The sequence below is a fragment of the Corythoichthys intestinalis genome, chromosome 17 (assembly GCF_030265065.1).
Source record: "Corythoichthys intestinalis isolate RoL2023-P3 chromosome 17, ASM3026506v1, whole genome shotgun sequence".
NCBI lineage: Eukaryota > Metazoa > Chordata > Actinopteri > Syngnathiformes > Syngnathidae > Corythoichthys > Corythoichthys intestinalis.
The window spans coordinates 14,773,158-14,790,974 of NC_080411.1; the positions used below are offsets into that span (position 1 = coordinate 14,773,158).

Here is a 17,817-nt window from a genome sequence, read left to right on the forward strand (position 1 = left end):
AAAAGTTCAATTTTGGTTTCAACTGACCAGAGCACCTTCTTCCACATGTTTGGTGTGTCTCCCAGGTGGCTTGTGGCAAACTTTAAACGAGACTTTTTATGGATATCTTTGAGAAATGGCTTTCTTCTTGCCACTCTTCCATAAAGGCCAGATTTGTGCAGTATACGACTGATTGTTGTCCTATGGACAGACTCTCCCACCTCAGCTGTAGATCTCTGCAGTTCATCCAGAGTGATCATGGGCCTCTTGGCTGCATCTCTGATCAGTTTTCTCCTTGTTTGAGAAGAAAGTTTGGAAGGACGGCCGGGTCTTGGTAGATTTGCAGTGGTCTGATGCTCCTTCCATTTCAATATGATGGCTTGCACAGTGCTCCTTGAGATGTTTAAAGCTTGGGAAATCTTTTTGTATCCAAATCCGGCTTTAAACTTCTCCACAACAGTATCTCGGACCTGCCTGGTGTGTTCCTTGGTTTTCATAATGCTCTCTGCACTTTAAACAGAACCCTGAGACTATCACAGAGCAGGTGCATTTATACGGAGACTTGATTACACACAGGTGGATTCTATTTATCATCACCGGTCATTTAGGACAACATTGGATCATTCAGAGATCCTCACTGAACTTCTGGAGTGAGTTTGCTGCACTGAAAGTAAAGGGGCCGAATAATATTGCACGCCCCACTTTTCAGTTTTTTATTTGTTAAAAAAGTTGAAATGATCCAATAAATGTTGTTCCACTTCACGATTATGTCCCACTTGTTGTTGGGTCTTGACAAAAAAATTAAATTTCATATCTTTATGTTTGAAGCCTGAAATGTGGCGAAAGGTTGCAAGATTCAAGGGGGCCAAATACTTTTGCAAGGCACTGTAAATAAAAAGCACCAATTCAAAATAAAGGGCATTATGCGGCTCCCACATTGACTCCAAGCCTTTTTAAAAGTGGGATGTCCTCCTCATAAGACCTCATTGAACGTGCATGTTTAGCTTTGTAAAATGCGAGCAAAAACACGTTTGTCAGTGCATGTCGCTGTTCATTACCTTTATTCCGCCACTTGTCCATAGGGCGAGTGGGGTCCTGCATGACATCGATAGTTTGCGTAATTGCCACATGCTCTGTTTTTTTCGTGATTTTCAAAGTTTGGATGGCTGAAATTCTTTGACCCTACATAAAATGCGCTGCTCTCATCAGCGACATTGGGATTCTCACGGCACATTTTGTACCGCATTTCCGTGTGAGCATCATTTGCTTCTAGCCACGGAACCTCCTGTAGCCACTTTTCAGCAAAAGTCCTTTTTTTCGGTAGCTCTGGTGAAGTCTCTGTCGTCTGTCTGTCTGTCTTTTGACGGGGGTGGGGAAACACGGACGTAATTGTCACCACACAGACAGGTACTTTTAACCCCAATAGACCACAGCCAGCCACAGTATATTTACTGTGATAGGAGGCAGGCAACACAGCTATTAAAAGCCCTGGGAACACGGGGGGCATATGATACAAAAAAAATACAAACGGCACTACACTCCCATCAATACAGGTCACTGCAAGTCGACAAACGCACCGCAAACCTAACACACTAGGCAAACACTGCAATCCATGCATCAGTACACCCCTACTATACGTATTGCCCGTAAGGATTTAACTGCATATAAACATCCCAGTGAGACAATTAAATTAGCATGGACAGCTGTTCTAAAAAACTATTTCAAAAGTATAAAATGGGGAAAAAGATATAAAACCCTAAAACAAATACGAACGAGCGGCCTTTAGTCCTGGTGGCTCCGCCCAGAGCCCTTGTCGTGATTTCTTTTTCTGTTGAGACGCGGTGAAGGGGGCGTGGCACGCGGAAGCGTCGGCAGCGCTCTGTCAATCCAGACTGTCGCGGGGAAGGCGGACGTCTCAGAGGCTTTGTGGCGGAGGAATTGAGAGCGCAGCAACTCGAGCCGTGTCCATTCAGCAAAGCGCCCAGTCCTTCGCGTCAGCTCGTGATTCTCAGCAGCAGGAAGACCAACCAGTCGCCGTTTTTCCTCACCTTTATGTTGCTGCCACACCTGGAAGGAAACGCCCCTCCATAGCTGACCCTATTCAGTTCATTTGTGTCCGTCTCTCCCTGTGACAGCACGCGCGCACCAACGACCGCAAACAGAGTTAAAAGTCTGTTCTCCGCCCGCCTTCAACTGCCATCCGCGACATAATTACTCAGTGTGGCCTGCCTCTTCGACATTTTGAGAAGTTATTTTCTCGTGTCCGCCGCAAATACAGTGGTCAGCCATCGGTACGCAAAAGCGTATGGAAGCCGTTGAGGGCCAGCGCGTTTGTCTACGTCCAGTACGCATGCGCGCATGCGGACCACTTATGTGCACCCCTGCCTATAAACTTAATTATGAATGCATTAAAAAACATTAGCTCAAACAAAAACTTAGCTTACGTTGGTCTTAACAGGGAGCAGTTGGATTCAGCCATGTGAAATTAGGCAGACCAGAGGGCAGTGTATCCACCCTACTCAATAAAACTAAATGCAAACACTTTCAAAATAAACCATTACCATGCCACTTTAATTAAAAATATTCAAAGCAACAAAATTTAATTCGAATATTTTTTTCTAATGGAATACTCGAGTTAATCTATTAATCGTTGCAGCACTACTTCAAAGTATACTGATAACAGTTCATGTAGGTAACTTTGTGCTGAAAAAAAAAACTGCTTATGAAAAATTTTAAAAAATCATACACCGTAAGCAGTTACTCACAATGTTACTCATTACTTGAGTATTCTTTTCACCAAATACTTTTTTTGCTTGATGCTTGCGAAATACTAATTCTAATACTAATAATTCTGTGACTTTTCCTACTGTATTGACAATATGAACGATAACGAATTGAATCCAAAGTTCCATTTTGTACATTGCAGGCTTCTGAAGAAATCTCATGTGCTGAATATAGCATCAACAGGGTGGCGCGTAATTATAGGACCATGTTACGGCGGCCGCAGCAGCAGCAAAACAGTCATGGAGGACCCACTCTACCAGTTTGCTAAGAACCGGAGCCGCTGCTCCATCTCGCCGGGGCACTTTTTTTCGTCGTCTTGAAACAACACGCCCTGTGCCAGGTTGGTTTCAGTAGCTGAGGCTCACAACAATGTGTCACCTGGCATATTTGCTACTTGCTGCTAGGCAGAATTGATAGCACACAAACACTTCCGCCCTAAACCAGAAAATCAATTCAAACGTTGTCCACCTAAAAAATTGACTAAATCAAATTTTGGAACATCTAAATGATATACAGTGGAGCAAATAAATATTTAGTAATTTTGCTGCTTTGTATTCTTTTAATTAAAGTGGCGGTGAGATGGTTTGTTTTGAAAGTGTTTGCATTTAGTTGTATTGATTTTGGGTGGATACACTGCCATCTAGTGGTAAAAGTGAATACAACATCTCATTTCACAAGGCTGAATCCAGCTGCCCCCTGTTAAGACCAACATAAGCTAAGTTTATTTTTGAACTAATGTTTTTTAACACATTCGTAATTTACTTTATTGGTATATTTAGCCATTTTTTGTATAAATATGTGTTTGAACCATGTGTTAAGAGCACTGAAAAAAAGTTAGCATTTTATAGCATTTAAGCTAGTGGACTTTTGCTATGTAAGTTAGCCAATTATTCTTTTGTTGTACTTAGATCCTCATTATACCGTTTGAGGCTTAGCTCAGGTATTTTAATTTTTTAAAATGTTCCTTATTCAATTACTTGATTATTCGAACTAACTAGTTCATTGATTAATTGACTACTAAAATGATCGACAGCTGCAGCCCTAGTCTTATGACAGTCTTTTGACGCTACCCTCTAGTGGCGACAGTGAATATAACATAACTCAGTTCACATGGCTGAATCCAGCTGCTCCCTGTTAAGACCAACATAAGCTAAGTTTATGTTTGAGCTAATGTTTTTTTTTTTAACGCATTCTTAATTTAGTTTATTGGTATATTTAGCCATTTTTATAAAAATATGTGTTTGAACCATTTGTTAAGAGCATTGAAAAAAAAAAAAAGTTAGCATTTTATAGCATTTAAGCTAGTGGACTTTTGCTATGTAAGTTAGCCAATTTTTCTTTTGTTGTATTTAGATCCTCATTATACCATTTGAGGCTTAGCTCAGGTATTTTTTTTTTTTTTATGTTCCTTATCCAATTACTTGATTATTCGAACTAACTAGTTCATTGAATAATTGACTACTAAAATGATCGATAGCTGCAGCCCTAGTCTTCTGACAGTCTTTTGAAGCTACCCTCTAGTGGCAACAGTGAATATAACATAACTCAGTTCACATGGCTGAATCCAGCTGCCCCCTGTTAAGACCAACATAAGCTAAGTTTATGTTTGAGCTAATGTTTTTTTAACACATTCTTAATTTAGTTTATTGGTATATTTAGCCATTTTTGTATAAATATGTGTTTGAACCATTTGTTAAAAGCACTGAAAAAAAAAGTTAGCATTTTATAGCATTTAAGCTAACGGACTTTTGCTATGTAAGTTAGCCAATTGTTCTTTTGTTGAACTTAGATCCCTATTATACCGTTTGAGGCTTAGCTCAGGTATTTTAATTCTTTCTAAAGTTCCTTATCCAATTACTCGATTATTGGAACTAACTAGTTCATTGATTAATTGACTACTAAAATGATCGATAGCTGCAGCCCTAGTCTTTTGACGCTACCCTCTAGTGGCGACAGTGAATATAACATAACTCATTTCACATGGCTGAATCCAGCTGCCCCCTGTTAAGACCAACATAAGCTAAGTTTATGTTTGAGCTAATGTTTTTTAACGCATTCTTAATTTAGTTTATTGGTATATTTAGCCATTTTTGTATAAATATGTGTTTGAACCATTTGTTAAAAGCACTGAAAAAAAAAGTTAGCATTTTATAGCATTTAAGCTAACGGACTTTTGCTATGTAAGTTAGCCAATTGTTCTTTTGTTGAACTTAGATCCCTATTATACCGTTTGAGGCTTAGCTCAGGTATTTTAATTTTTTCTAAAGTTCCTTATCCAATTACTCGATTATTGGAACTAACTAGTTCATTGATTAATTGACTACTAAAATGATCGATAGCTGCAGCCCTAGTCTTTTGACGCTACTCTCTAGTGGCGACAGTGAATATAACATAACTCATTTCACATGGCTGAATCCAGCTGCCCCCTGTTAAGACCAACATAAGCTAAGTTTATGTATGAGCTAATGTTTTTTAACGCATTCTTAATTTAGTTTATTGGTATATTTAGCCATTTTTGTAGATCGGCCCCGTTTCCCGTGTCATGTCAATAGGTTATAAAGTTTATGCCCACCCTTAACTCATTCCAATGCACAGCAGAAGGATGAAAATAGTTTATTTACTTTATTAGTTGTTTTGTAGAAAGTTTTAGAACGATTATCGCCATATCGGGAGATCATCGTTAGCCTTGTATCGCAAATGCTATCCTATCGTGAGCTAGCCAGAGGCTCCCACCCTCAATATCAACACAACTTATGTTTGACCCAACGACTCCCACATAAGGATTGCAAGAAGAGTATTTTTTTCCTGTAATAACAGTGTCAACTCTTTCCAGGAAAGAGTCTAATTTGTAGAGGGAGTCGACGCGTTTTTTTGGTCACTTCCTGGGAGGATGCAAACAGCTGCGGTAACTGAAACTCTTGTCTTTTGTCTCTGGTAACACCCTTCTAACGGCAGCCGCGATGCGCGGCCAGATCGGGTTACGAGCATGGGGAAGTGCGGCAACAGATGGGAGGTGACGGCGCTTTGGGGGATGACAGATAAAGGAAGAGGAGGAGATTTAAGGACAATTGGAAAACGCTCCGTCGGGGTTTGATGCTGTAAAGCGCTCCAAAAACAACAACCAGATGACTAAACGTCAGAGAACCGCGTGCGTGACACTTTAAAACAGGAAGTGGAGTGGCGAGATTGAGGACAAGTACAATGTAAAAATATAGATTTTTACAATGGCAGAACTTGAAATTTCAAGTATTTAAATTTTTAATCGGTTATCTCCTCATTTGCTGTGTTAAGCCTCTAACACATTTTATCATGAGTAAGGCTGCAACAACTAATCGATTAATAAATTAATTCCTAATGAATTTGATAATCAATATTTTTTGCTGGCAGCTATCAGTAGTCTCATTTGGGTTCTGGTTTGTGTATAATTTGAGGCCGTGTACACGCATGCCTGTGTTATTCTTTGTTGATGAGATGTTACTACTTAGTACGGAGCGCTAAGCTAGTTAGCGATGATGCTATCAATCAACAGGAAGTGATGCATAAATGCCCCAAAATCAACAAGAAGTGACCAAGAATCAATTTCTGCCTCATTTCCTGTTGATTTTCGCTCGCTTCCTTTTCCTTTTGGGGCAATTACAAGTCACATCCTGTTCAGTAATCCATAAGTGCCCCAAAATCCCCAAAATCAAAATGAAGCGATCCAGAAATGCTCCAAAAGGAAAAGGAACTAGCGAAAATCAACAGGAAATCATGTGAAAAACCCTAAAATGAACTCATTGCCTGCCACTAGGGCTGGGCATCATTTGAAATTGAACGATTCCGGTTACGGTTCCAATTCCAGGTTTCGATTCCGGTACTGAACGATTCTCTATTCCGATTCTTTTAAGAGGCAGGGTCATAAAGAAAATGCAGGGTAAAAAAATGCATAGTTTATATTAAAGTCTTAAGTTCTTGATGATTTTTCAAAATTAAATGAATTTCTTAAAGGGTTAATTTTAACCTGTGTATAAATATCAGTCTTTGAACTCGAGCAATTTTTTTTCCACTCAGCGGTCAGGGCATTGAAACAAGGAATCGAAATTTAAAAATTCGAACGATTCCGAGAGCATCAGAATATTAGAACCGTTTCCCATCGATACTCAACCCTACCTGCCACTGGGGCATTTCTTAGTCTCGTCCTGTTGATTCGGGGGCATTTACAGGTCACTTCCTGTGCAGTAACCCAAAATCAACAGAACTCGAAAGCGGAGATTTAAACCTCTCTCCCAGTTTTTATTTGGCGCCGATTGACCACGGAAAACCGGAGAAATGATCCTTTTGATTTCATAATAGTAACTATGAAGGAACTATTCAAACCAGGAACTATTTTCTCCACCAGAGGGCACTCATGCTCTTTGCACGAATAATGCTTCATTTCTGTCATTAATGTGGTTATGCAATGAGTTATTGCACAGTATCATTGTAACAACAATTCATAAAAAAATACCATTGTTTAAAAAAACAAAAATAAGCAGTTACTTTAAATGTTACTCATTACTTGAGTATTGTTTTTACTGGGTACTTTTTTTACTTGTACTTGAGTACATTTATTAAATGACTGCTTTTACTTTTACTTCAGTAATATTATTTTGAAGTAGGGCTACTTCTACTTGAGATTGAATTTTTGGCTACTCAACCCACCTCTGATCATCAGACACAAAATGTATCTTGTAGCATTAGGCTAATGCTAACAGCGAGCATCCTCTTAAACTCTCGGATAACTTTTTTTTTTTTTTTTTACATACTAGTAGAGATGTCCCGATCCGATATCTGGATCGGATCGGACGCCGATATGGGCAAAAAAATGCGTATCGGTATCGGATCGGCCGACACGGAAAAATTCCGATCCAGACGTCCGATCGAGTCCGGTCCGGGTTTTCCCGTGCACCAACTTACATAATCCATTCCAGTTTTTGCTTCGGTTTCCCTAAAATCCGGTCCGCATTTTACGCACACCTTCAACACACTACATTACCGTCTCCCAAATGACTGAGAGACAATCGGTAAAAATGTCAGCTGTGTGGGATTATTTCACTTTAAAGGATGACAAAGACGAAGAGGCAAAGTGCAACATATGCCACAATAAAGTCAAGCGTGGTGGTAAAGCTGTAAGAAGTGTTAATACAACCAAACTAATCAAGCATTTATCGAAATACCACCACAAACAATACAAGGAGTATGAGGAGTATATGAGGAGTAGGAGAAAACCGAAGACAGAAAGAAAGGTCATACGCAACGAACACTGGCAGAAACTTTTGCTATGCGTGACAAACTGGCACTTGACAGTCCCAAAGCCCAGGGAAGAGTCATTGCCGAAGGAATCATTCTGGATGACGAGCCATTATCTCTCGAGAGTAAAGTGGGATTTAGACGCATCGGGCAGACTTTTTTCAAAAAATATATATTCATATATTTATACTAAAACGATGTATGTATGTATATATGTACTTTTCCAGCGTTATTTCGCTGTGTAAATGCATTTATAATGATAAAAATATGTAGAGTATTTAAACATTGAGAAAACTTGCGTTTTTTTTCTGCCAACTCGAGGAGATTAAAATAAATGTCAAATCCACTATCCACCCATTAGAACACACATGCAAATATAAAATATATAAATGTTTACTGAATATCCATCTTACAGTCTTGTTTAACTGGGAGAATTTGTCACAAAAGACAGGCTATAATTTGTTATCATTATGCATATATGCACTGGCGTCACCAAACGTGATCACACAAAACGTAACCACGCATCGCTCCTGAGTCCTCACAAATAAAGCATAACATTTTGGGTTTTTTTCGGGCTCGTGCCTACAAATAAAACATAAAATTTTGGGTTTTTTCGGGCTGGGCAAGCAAATCAAAGGGAGTGTGTAATAGTTAATAGTTTGAGGTTGTGTGTTTTGCTTTTTTAAGACAGTTTACAATATTATTAGCATGTTTTACTGTCTGAATATGTCATTTCTGTTTGTTATTTATAATGTTTTGTGTTTTTCATTTAATAAACAGGTCAGTTTCTTGTTACCAACCATTATGTGTTATTCCAACTCACCTAATTCAGCTGGCAAGTTGTTATCAAAACTACTAAAACCCTTTTCAACATGAGACTGACAACTAAGTAAGGAGGCTAAATAACTTTAAACTTTAATACATGCTCAGAGAGGCCGGTATCGGTATCGGCCAGTATCGGTATCGGATTGGAAGTGCAAAAACCTGGATCGGGACATCCCTACATTCTAGTACAGTTCATGGCGTCCAGGTGGGTATAAATAATTGAAAATAATGTACCGTTTTCCTGCCGAGTCTGTATTATCATCAAGTTGGCGTTGTCCTTGTTGACGCTACAATATGTGCTCGTTGTTGTTCATTCGAAATTAGGGCTGCAACTAACAATGATATTTTTGTAATTGATTAATCGGACGATTAATTAAACGATTAATCGATTCATTGGATGAATGCCACTTTTTTTCAATGACCTTCACCATTGAACTTGATTTTAGGTACGTTTTAAGTAACAATGAAGACAACATTTCCTTCAAAAATAATATTTTATTACAGCTTCCTGACTGAACTGCCGTCTACAACTGTGCTGTTTTAAGTACATCAAACTTGTTTTGGTTTTTAATAAAGGTTCTGAGTAGAAAACATGAAAAAACAAACTAAACAACAAGATCGAATAAGCAGGAGGCAGACTGGAATGAACCAGTTTTCTTTATCAAACAATCAAAATCCAATTTCAAAGCACACTTTCTTGTATGACAACATACAGTTTGTATTCGTGTTGAAATGAGTTGTTATAATAATGGGTTTCCGTGTGTCAGACAACTTTACCATCTAACGATAACTCAAATGCTATTATGCTTCTCCAAAACACAATACAAACGGACACTTAAGACACTGATTAGCATAATCGCTAACTAGCTTATCGCTCCGTGCTAAGTAGTAGCGGCTCATCAACAAAGGACACAAACAATACAACTGGCTTCATTCACACTGGATCTAACAACACAAAAGAAAATCTAACTCTCGACATTTTGTAACGTTATTAAGCAACCCAACCTAGACGAGCAGTGAACTCTCTCCCTTGCTCTAACCACTGGCGTGCGCGCGCAGCCTTCACACACAAGGACCCAAAAGGGACTGCTCATAGCTGCTGGCAAAAATTGATTATCCGCGGATACCCTGATATTGCCTTGTTGACCAAAAAAAAAGCACTGAACAAAGGCGCGAAACATAGCCCCTGAGGGTTAGATGTGGCCCCTTCTTGGCCCCCGTTTCAGAAAAATCTTAGAACCGCCACTGCCACGAGCACTCCCCCAATAGACGGTCCACTTGGAGGGTCCTGTTTACGCTCATCGCACCCGGGCACTGTTCACGTTTGATCCGCCGCTGGTTCTAGTCATACGATTAATCGATTAACCTTAGTAATTTGATTAGAAAAAGCTTTGACTCAAAAATTTTGCTGCTTCGAGGAATCCTTTAATTAGAGTGGCATTGTAATGGTTTGTTTAGAAAGTGTTTGCATTTAGTTTTATTGATTTGGGAGGATACACTGCTCTCTAGTGGCAAATTATTGAACTTGGCTCAATCCAGCTCCTCCCTGTTAAAACCGACATAAATTAATTTTAGCAGCATAAGGCGCACCTGACTATAAGCCGCTACCCAACGGCATTTGTTCATAGATAAGCCGCCGTCCTCACTGTATTATAAGTGTCTGTCATAAGACCAAATGAACCACCATGAAGCTTTGAACCAATTTGCTGCTAAACTTCATTGCTTCATGAAGCTTCATTTGCCCATAACTGCTCCCTTGGGGAAGACAGTCAACCTCTGCTGCCGTCTGTTGTCAATACTGTTGTTGTCCAACATGCCTCTTAGCATGCATTGCAGCGCTACAGATGTAAATAACAATCAAAATTCATGTTCCGTGCCAAATATTTCGTCAGTTACTGTTCCAGTTGTTTCATTAATTGCTAGTTATGGTATTTGGTAACACTATTTGACAGTGGCGCCAAAAGACTATCATTAGACAATCATAATTATGTCATGACACTGTCATGAGCATTAATGAATGCTTAAAACAGATGTCATTTAGTGTTATTTGGCAAATTTGTCAGATGACACTTAAGGACATCTGTAATAAGCAATCAGTAATGCCCATGATAGTGTCATGTCATAATTATGACCGGTCTTATGACACCCCTGTCAAATAAAGTGTGCCCTATTAACCCCAAAAAATCAACAAATAAGCCACAGGATTCAAAATGAAGGAAAAAAGTAGCGGCTTATACTCCGAAAATTATGGTAAAGCGCTTTGAGGGCCTTGAAGGTGGAAAGGCGCTATATAAGTATACTGTAACTCCATTTATCATCCATTTACCACCCCCTAAAAGGTATTCTGCATTAAATGTTCCTAATCAGATTACTCGATTATTCAAACTAACGAGTTGATCGGGTAATCGATTACTTAAATAATCGATAGCTGCAGCCCTAATTCGCAGTAACTTCTCTGACTGGACCTCCAAATTAGGATCTAGTCAATCGAGGTACTAGAACTAGTGCTGTGATGATTCATCAATTAACTTGAGTATTTGATTAGAAAAAAACATTCCAATTAAATTTTGCTGCTTCGAATTCATTTGATTAAAGTGGTGTTGTAATGGTTTGTTTTGAAAGTGTTTGCATTGTTTTATTGATTTGGATATATATAGTTCCCTCTAGTGGCAACAGTAAATATGACATAACTCATTTCACATGGCTGAATCCAGCTTCTCCCTGTTAAGACCAACATAAGCTAGTTTATCTTTGAGCTAATGTTTTTTTTTTTTTTTTTTTTTTTTTTTTTTTAACTCATTCTTAATTTAGTTATTGGTATATTTAGCCATTTATGTGGGAATATGTGTTTAAACCATTTAATACAAGCATTGGGGGGGGAAAAAGGGTAGCATTTTATAGCATTTAAACTAGCGGAATTTTGCTATGAAAGTTAGCCAACTTTTCTTTAGTTGTACTTACATCCTCAATCATTTTTTTAATATACCGTTTGACGCTTAGCCCGGGTATTTTAATTTTTTTATGTTCCTTACCCGATTACTCGATTATTCGAACTAACTAGTTCATTGATTAATCGACTACTAAAATGATCCATAACGACAGCCCTAGTCTTATGACACTTCAGGATTCAAAATAAAAGGAAAAAAGTAGCGGTTTATAGTCCCAAAATTACAGTAGTGTAAAGCGCTTTGAGGGCCTTGAAGGTGGAAAGGCCCGATACAAGTATACTGTAACTCTAACACCCCGTAAAAGTTATGCAGCATTAAATGTTCTTAATCAGATTACTCGATTATTTAACCTAACTAGTTGATGGGTTAATCGATTACTTAAATTATCGATAGCTGCAGTACCGTCTCTGACTGGACCTCCAAGTTAGGATCTGGTCAATCGAGGAACTAGAAACTATAAATTTCAATGAAATGGATCAAGTCCAAGTCATCCGAGGTGATGTAAGAAGAAATAAATAGTAAGAAAGTGTGAATGTTGATGGAGTGCTCACCTCCTGGAGGCGCCTTTTGGCTCTGTCCAAGCCGTCCTCGTATCCTTTTCTCCGAAGCTCGCTCAGACTCTCGTAGTACTCTTCCGTGTCGTCGCTGTCGGTGAACAGCACCTGCGAGAAGATCTTCCATCCGCAGGTATCCAGAGCGTGGACCAGATACACCTGCAGCTGGTAGCACAGCGCCTCCATCTCCCGCTCCGACGACGTGGCCGCGGCGCCGAAGAGAAGCGACCACACGCCGGACGGCTCCTCCGGGAAGGCCGGCAAGCAGGGCTCCAGCTCGGCGTTGACGGCGCACAGCTGGAGGTGAGCCGACCGGAGCTCCTGGAAGGAAAAGAGGCCGGCCCAGCTAAAGTCCTGGCGGCCGCCTGCCTCGGTTTCCTCCACGTCGGTCACCTTGTCCCAACCCTCAACTTTTCCCGTCGGCCGAACTTTCGCCGAATTAGTCTCGGACTGCTTGTCTTCCACGACCGGGCTCCAGTCTAGAAGCGGGTCTAGGTAAGAAGTCCGCTTCTGTACCGTCCGGTTATGGCAGGTTATGGCGAACTTTCCCTCGACGTCGTTCCAAGCCACGATGAAAGCGAATTTGTGCCGCTCTTTCTCGTCGAACGCTCTGGGCCGAACGGACACCCAGCCGGATTCCAAGTTGTCCTCCATGGCGAAGGACATGTCGAAAGTCGAAGCGCGGGGGTGATACCAGGCCGTCGAAAAGAAGCTCCCTGCTAATGCTAACTAGCTGGAAAAGTACAATTAGACACAGGCTAGGTAGCGGGAGCCGATTAGCACCGATCAAGCGGCCGAAACAAAGGCTCTCGACTCGGGGAGCCGGACGCGCGAAGTAACGGGGGCCCTGAATGAAGGCAGGCAGGCCCGGACGAGGCACGTCCAGTCGGTTGTCATGACTCGGCTCGGTCCGCAGGCTTCATCCGAACCTCTTTGCTTTTTTTCCTTTTGTTGTGTCCGCGGCGACGAGGACGACGTCGACGAATGAGCTCAGCTCAGCGCCAACACAGTCACGTGTGAGTTTGTGTTTACAAGCCGAGCGCGTTCACGCCAAATCCAGGGGAAGGCTGGTGCTTTCATGGACTCTCCGAGAAAATCGGACATCTGAGAAATATGCCAAAAGGGTGTCAGAACCTTTTACTCCGACAAATATTTTCAGTAAAATCAAAGAATGCGAGGGCCTGTTGTTAAACAGATGATCGGAATCGGGTAAAAAAAAAAATCGGGGTTTAAAAATTTATTCAGTCTCAAGTAGGGATGTTTTTGCACACAAGTCACCTGATTTTGAGAATCTGCCGATACCGAGTCCCAACTTGATATCGGAAAAAATGTATATATATCAGGGCTGTCAAAATTATCGCATTAACGGGCGGTAATTAATTTTTTAAATTAATCACGTTAAAATATTTGACGCAATTAACGCACAAATGCCCCGCTCAAACAGATTAAAATGACAGCATAGTGAAATGTGTACTTGTTGTGTTTTTCGGAGTTTTGGCGTCCTCTGCTGGCACTTGGGTGCGACTGATTTTATAGGCTTCAGCACCCATGAGCATTGTGTAAGTAATTACTGACATCAACTACTACTAAGTTTATTTTTTGATTGAAAATTTTACAAATTTTATTAAAACGAAAACATGAAGAGGGGTTTTAATATAAAATTTGTATAACTTGTACTAACATTTATATTTTAACAACTACAACTCTTTCTCTCCATGGATCACTTTAACAGAATGTTAATAATGGTAATGCCATCTTGTTGATTTATTGTTAAAATAAAGAAATACAGTACTTATGGACCGTATGTTGAATGTATATATCCATCTTGTGTCTTATCTTTCCATTCCAACAATAATTTACAGAAAAATATGGCATATTTTACAGATGGTTTGAATTGCGATTAATTGCGATTAATTACGATTAATTAATTTTTAAGCTGTAATTAACTCGATTAAAAATTTTAATCGTTTGACACCCCTAATATATATATGTATATATATATATATATATATATATATATATATATATATATATATATATATATATATATATATATATATATATATATATATATATATATAAATATAAATATAAAATCAGGGCTGTCAAAATTATCGCGTTAACGGGCGGTAATAAAAATTTTTAATTAATCACGTTAAAATATTTGACGCAATTAACGCACATGCCCCGCTCAAACAAACTAAAATGACGGTACAGTGTAACGTCCGCTTGTTACTTGTTTTTCGGAGTTTTGGCGTCCTCTGCTGGCGCTTGGGTGCAACTGATTTTATAGGCTTCAGCACCCATGAGCATTGTGTAAGTAATTACTGACATCAACTACTACTAGTTTATTTTTTGATTGAAAATTTTACAAATTTTATTAAAACGAAAACATTAAGAGGGGTTTTAATATAAAATTTCTATAACTTGTACTAACATTTATCTTTTAAGAACTACAAGTCTTTCTATCCATGGATCGCTTTAACAGAATGTTAATAATGTTAATGCCATCTTGTTGATTTATTGTTATAATAAACAAATACAGTCCTTATGTACCGCATGTTGAATATATATATCCATCTTGTGTCTTATCTTTCCATTCCAACAATAATTTACAGAAAAATATGGCATATTTTATAGATGGTTTGAATTACGATTAATTACGATTAATTAATTTTTAAGCTGTAATTAACTCGATTAAAAATTTTAATCGTTTGACAGCCCTAATATATATATTTTATTACCGCTCGTTAACGCGATAATTTTGACAGCCCTAATATATATATATATATCAGGGCTGTCAAAATTATCGCGTTAACGGGCGGTAATAAATTTTTTAAATTAATCACGTTAAAATATTTGACGCAATTAACGCACATGCCCCGCTCAAACAAACTAAAATGACAGTACAGTGTAACGTCCGCTTGTTACTTGTTTTTCGGAGTTTTGGCGTCCTCTGCTGGCGCTTGGGTGCAACTGATTTTATAGGCTTCAGCACCCATGAGCATTGTGTAAGTAATTACTGACATCAACTACTACTAGTTTATTTTTTGATTGAAAATTTTACAAATTTTATTAAAACGAAAACATTAAGAGGGGTTTTAATATAAAATTTCTATAACATGTACTAACATTCATCTTTTAAGAACTACAAGTCTTTCTATCCATGGATCGCTTTAACAGAATGTTAATAATGTTAATGCCATCTTGTTGATTTATTGTTATAATAAACAAATACAGTCCTTATGTACCGCATGTTGAATATATATATCCATCTTGTGTCTTATCTTTCCATTCCAACAATAATTTACAGAAAAATATGGCATATTTTATAGATGGTTTGAATTACGATTAATTACGATTAATTAATTTTTAAGCTGTAATTAACTCGATTAAAAATTTTAATCGTTTGACAGCCCTAATATATACCTTTTTTTTTTTTTTTTTAATTTGAGCAAAAATTTCAAACATATTACAGTACAGCAAGGGCGTAGGTTTGCATAGAGACGGTAGGGACATAACACCACCAACTTTTAAGAATTCTCAAATTGTCCCCACCAACTTTTAAGCGACCTTATTTGCATTATATAATGAGTTCAGTTGTATAGGTAATTTAGATTGCCTTTCCTTAAGTTGTAACGATAGAATTGACCCTACATTATGTTCAGATTTACATTTACCCCTTTTCACTTGCCGAATGTGCTTTTCCATTTCCCCCCCCTTCAAACGCACGTTTGATTGGCTGATGACTTGAACCCCCTCATTCACACAATCCCGGCAGAAATACATGTTGACATGTTGCCCCCTTTGAAGAGGAGGGGTGTTAGAAGGTTTTTTTGGCCAGTAGCAGCCACTTTAAGTGATGTAAAAAGACATCAATGTTGTGAAGGTGGGGAACACACCACTAATTTTGCAACTGAAAGTTCGTCCTGCATCAGAGTTAGCATAACATTAAACTGTGTGAACTTGCTAACCTGTAAAACTCGAGTAGAAAGCTGCTTAGAGACGTCATTTTTACGTAGAAACAAGCTATTTTTGAGAAATGTACCCAATCTGTTTGGTCTTATAAATGTCCCGTCCCCAGCAAAAAGTGTTCATGCAGGTTATGCTGTTATAGCGTCCCTACCAATGTTGAGACCAAACCTGCGCCCATATGTTGTAAGAATTGAATGGACCCATCAATTATTAATTGAATTACTGTATTTTCAGTAAATGTCAATGTTGTGGAGGTGGGGAACACGCCACTAATTTTGCTACTGAAAGTAGTGTATTAATATTAATAATAGTTACAAAGTAAATACTTAATTGCACAAAAATTCCTTTAGGATGGGTCGATGCGCTGGCGCAAATTGGACAAAAATGCGTCGTTGATTGTGCAAATTTGAAGGCTAAATCAAGTATATAATCATTGGATTGCATTATTGGTTGAATTATTCATTTCTTAATCTGGATTATCCGTGTGACCTCATAATTGCCATTATTGATAACCGATATTATCGCGCATCTTTTCAAATGTAGTCCATTGTCATGTACTAGAATTGCGCGCGTGCATGTTTAATCCAGAGGAGAATTGCTGCGTTCACGGAGCTAAAGAAAAATAATACATTTTCCTTCCACTTTCAGTAAATAGTTTAATTAAACACAAAGAAACGAGTGACGTGAGTCAAACAACCAATAAATATTTCGTTCGACGTTATTCTCAATGAAATAAATGAACGTTTCTTGAAAGCCACGTGCGTCCCATTTGTGTCTTTTGTCTTTTTTCTTGATGTCTAGGTTGGCCAGGACGCGCACGAGGAGCGTAAACATCTGCACGTGGGAAAATCCATGACGTCATGACGCCGATGTGACTGCGGACAGAGTGGGCGGGACTTACAGTTTCTGGATAAACTAGGGCGAGTCACGAGGTTCAAAACACGAGGTAAACAAAGCCTTTCTTGAAAACATGCATTACGAAGTGTGAAAAATATTATTTAAAAAACGGTTTCTACCCGAGCTGGCTCAAAATTGTGTGTATTACCTTTAAATAGACTAGTTGGTACTTCAAATGTCATCGAAAAAATCGGTAAAATTCAGTGAAGAAAGCAAAACCCATTTATCTGCTAGCCAATCATACCAAAGAGTTAAAAACATGAAAGTGTTTGGATTTCTTTAAGGAAAAAAATGGTAGAAATACTACCTTTTTTGCTCAAGTACACAGATAAATACCCATACTGTTAGCCAAAGCCAAGTTACAACAAATACTGTACCTTCACAGGCCATGTTTGAAATGTCCACTAGATGTCACCAACTTCACAATTAGAGCAGCATCTTCTTATTGCATCTGGCATTTTAGCGCCTCGCAGCGCATGTAGCTGTGTACTGCATGTCATTTCTGATTTGGAGGTACAATTCAACAAAATAATTGTAACAATGGCATAAGATTAAAATGCGTTAGATGTATTGTAATTGTTTAAAAA

At 38.7% G+C, this 17,817-nt stretch overlaps 2 protein-coding genes across 3 annotated transcripts in view; one reads left to right on the forward strand and one right to left on the reverse strand.

Moving 5' to 3' along the window:
• jmy (junction mediating and regulatory protein, p53 cofactor) overlaps nucleotides 1–13,367 on the reverse strand; it is a 52,986-nt gene extending 39,619 nt beyond the window's left edge. For both annotated transcript variants that reach the window (XM_057818422.1, XM_057818421.1), the window contains exon 1: nucleotides 12,356–13,367. In XM_057818422.1, coding sequence (XP_057674405.1) covers nucleotides 12,356–13,024 — 669 coding nt within the window. In that variant the 5' untranslated portion in view covers nucleotides 13,025–13,367. The remainder of the gene's footprint in view (nucleotides 1–12,355) is intronic.
• Nucleotides 13,368–17,261: 3,894 nt separating this feature from the next.
• The window catches only part of dmgdh (dimethylglycine dehydrogenase), a 45,301-nt gene continuing 44,745 nt past the window's right edge, over nucleotides 17,262–17,817 (forward strand). The window contains exon 1 of the mRNA XM_057819748.1: nucleotides 17,262–17,279. The gene's annotated coding sequence lies outside the window, so the exon portion shown is untranslated. The remainder of the gene's footprint in view (nucleotides 17,280–17,817) is intronic.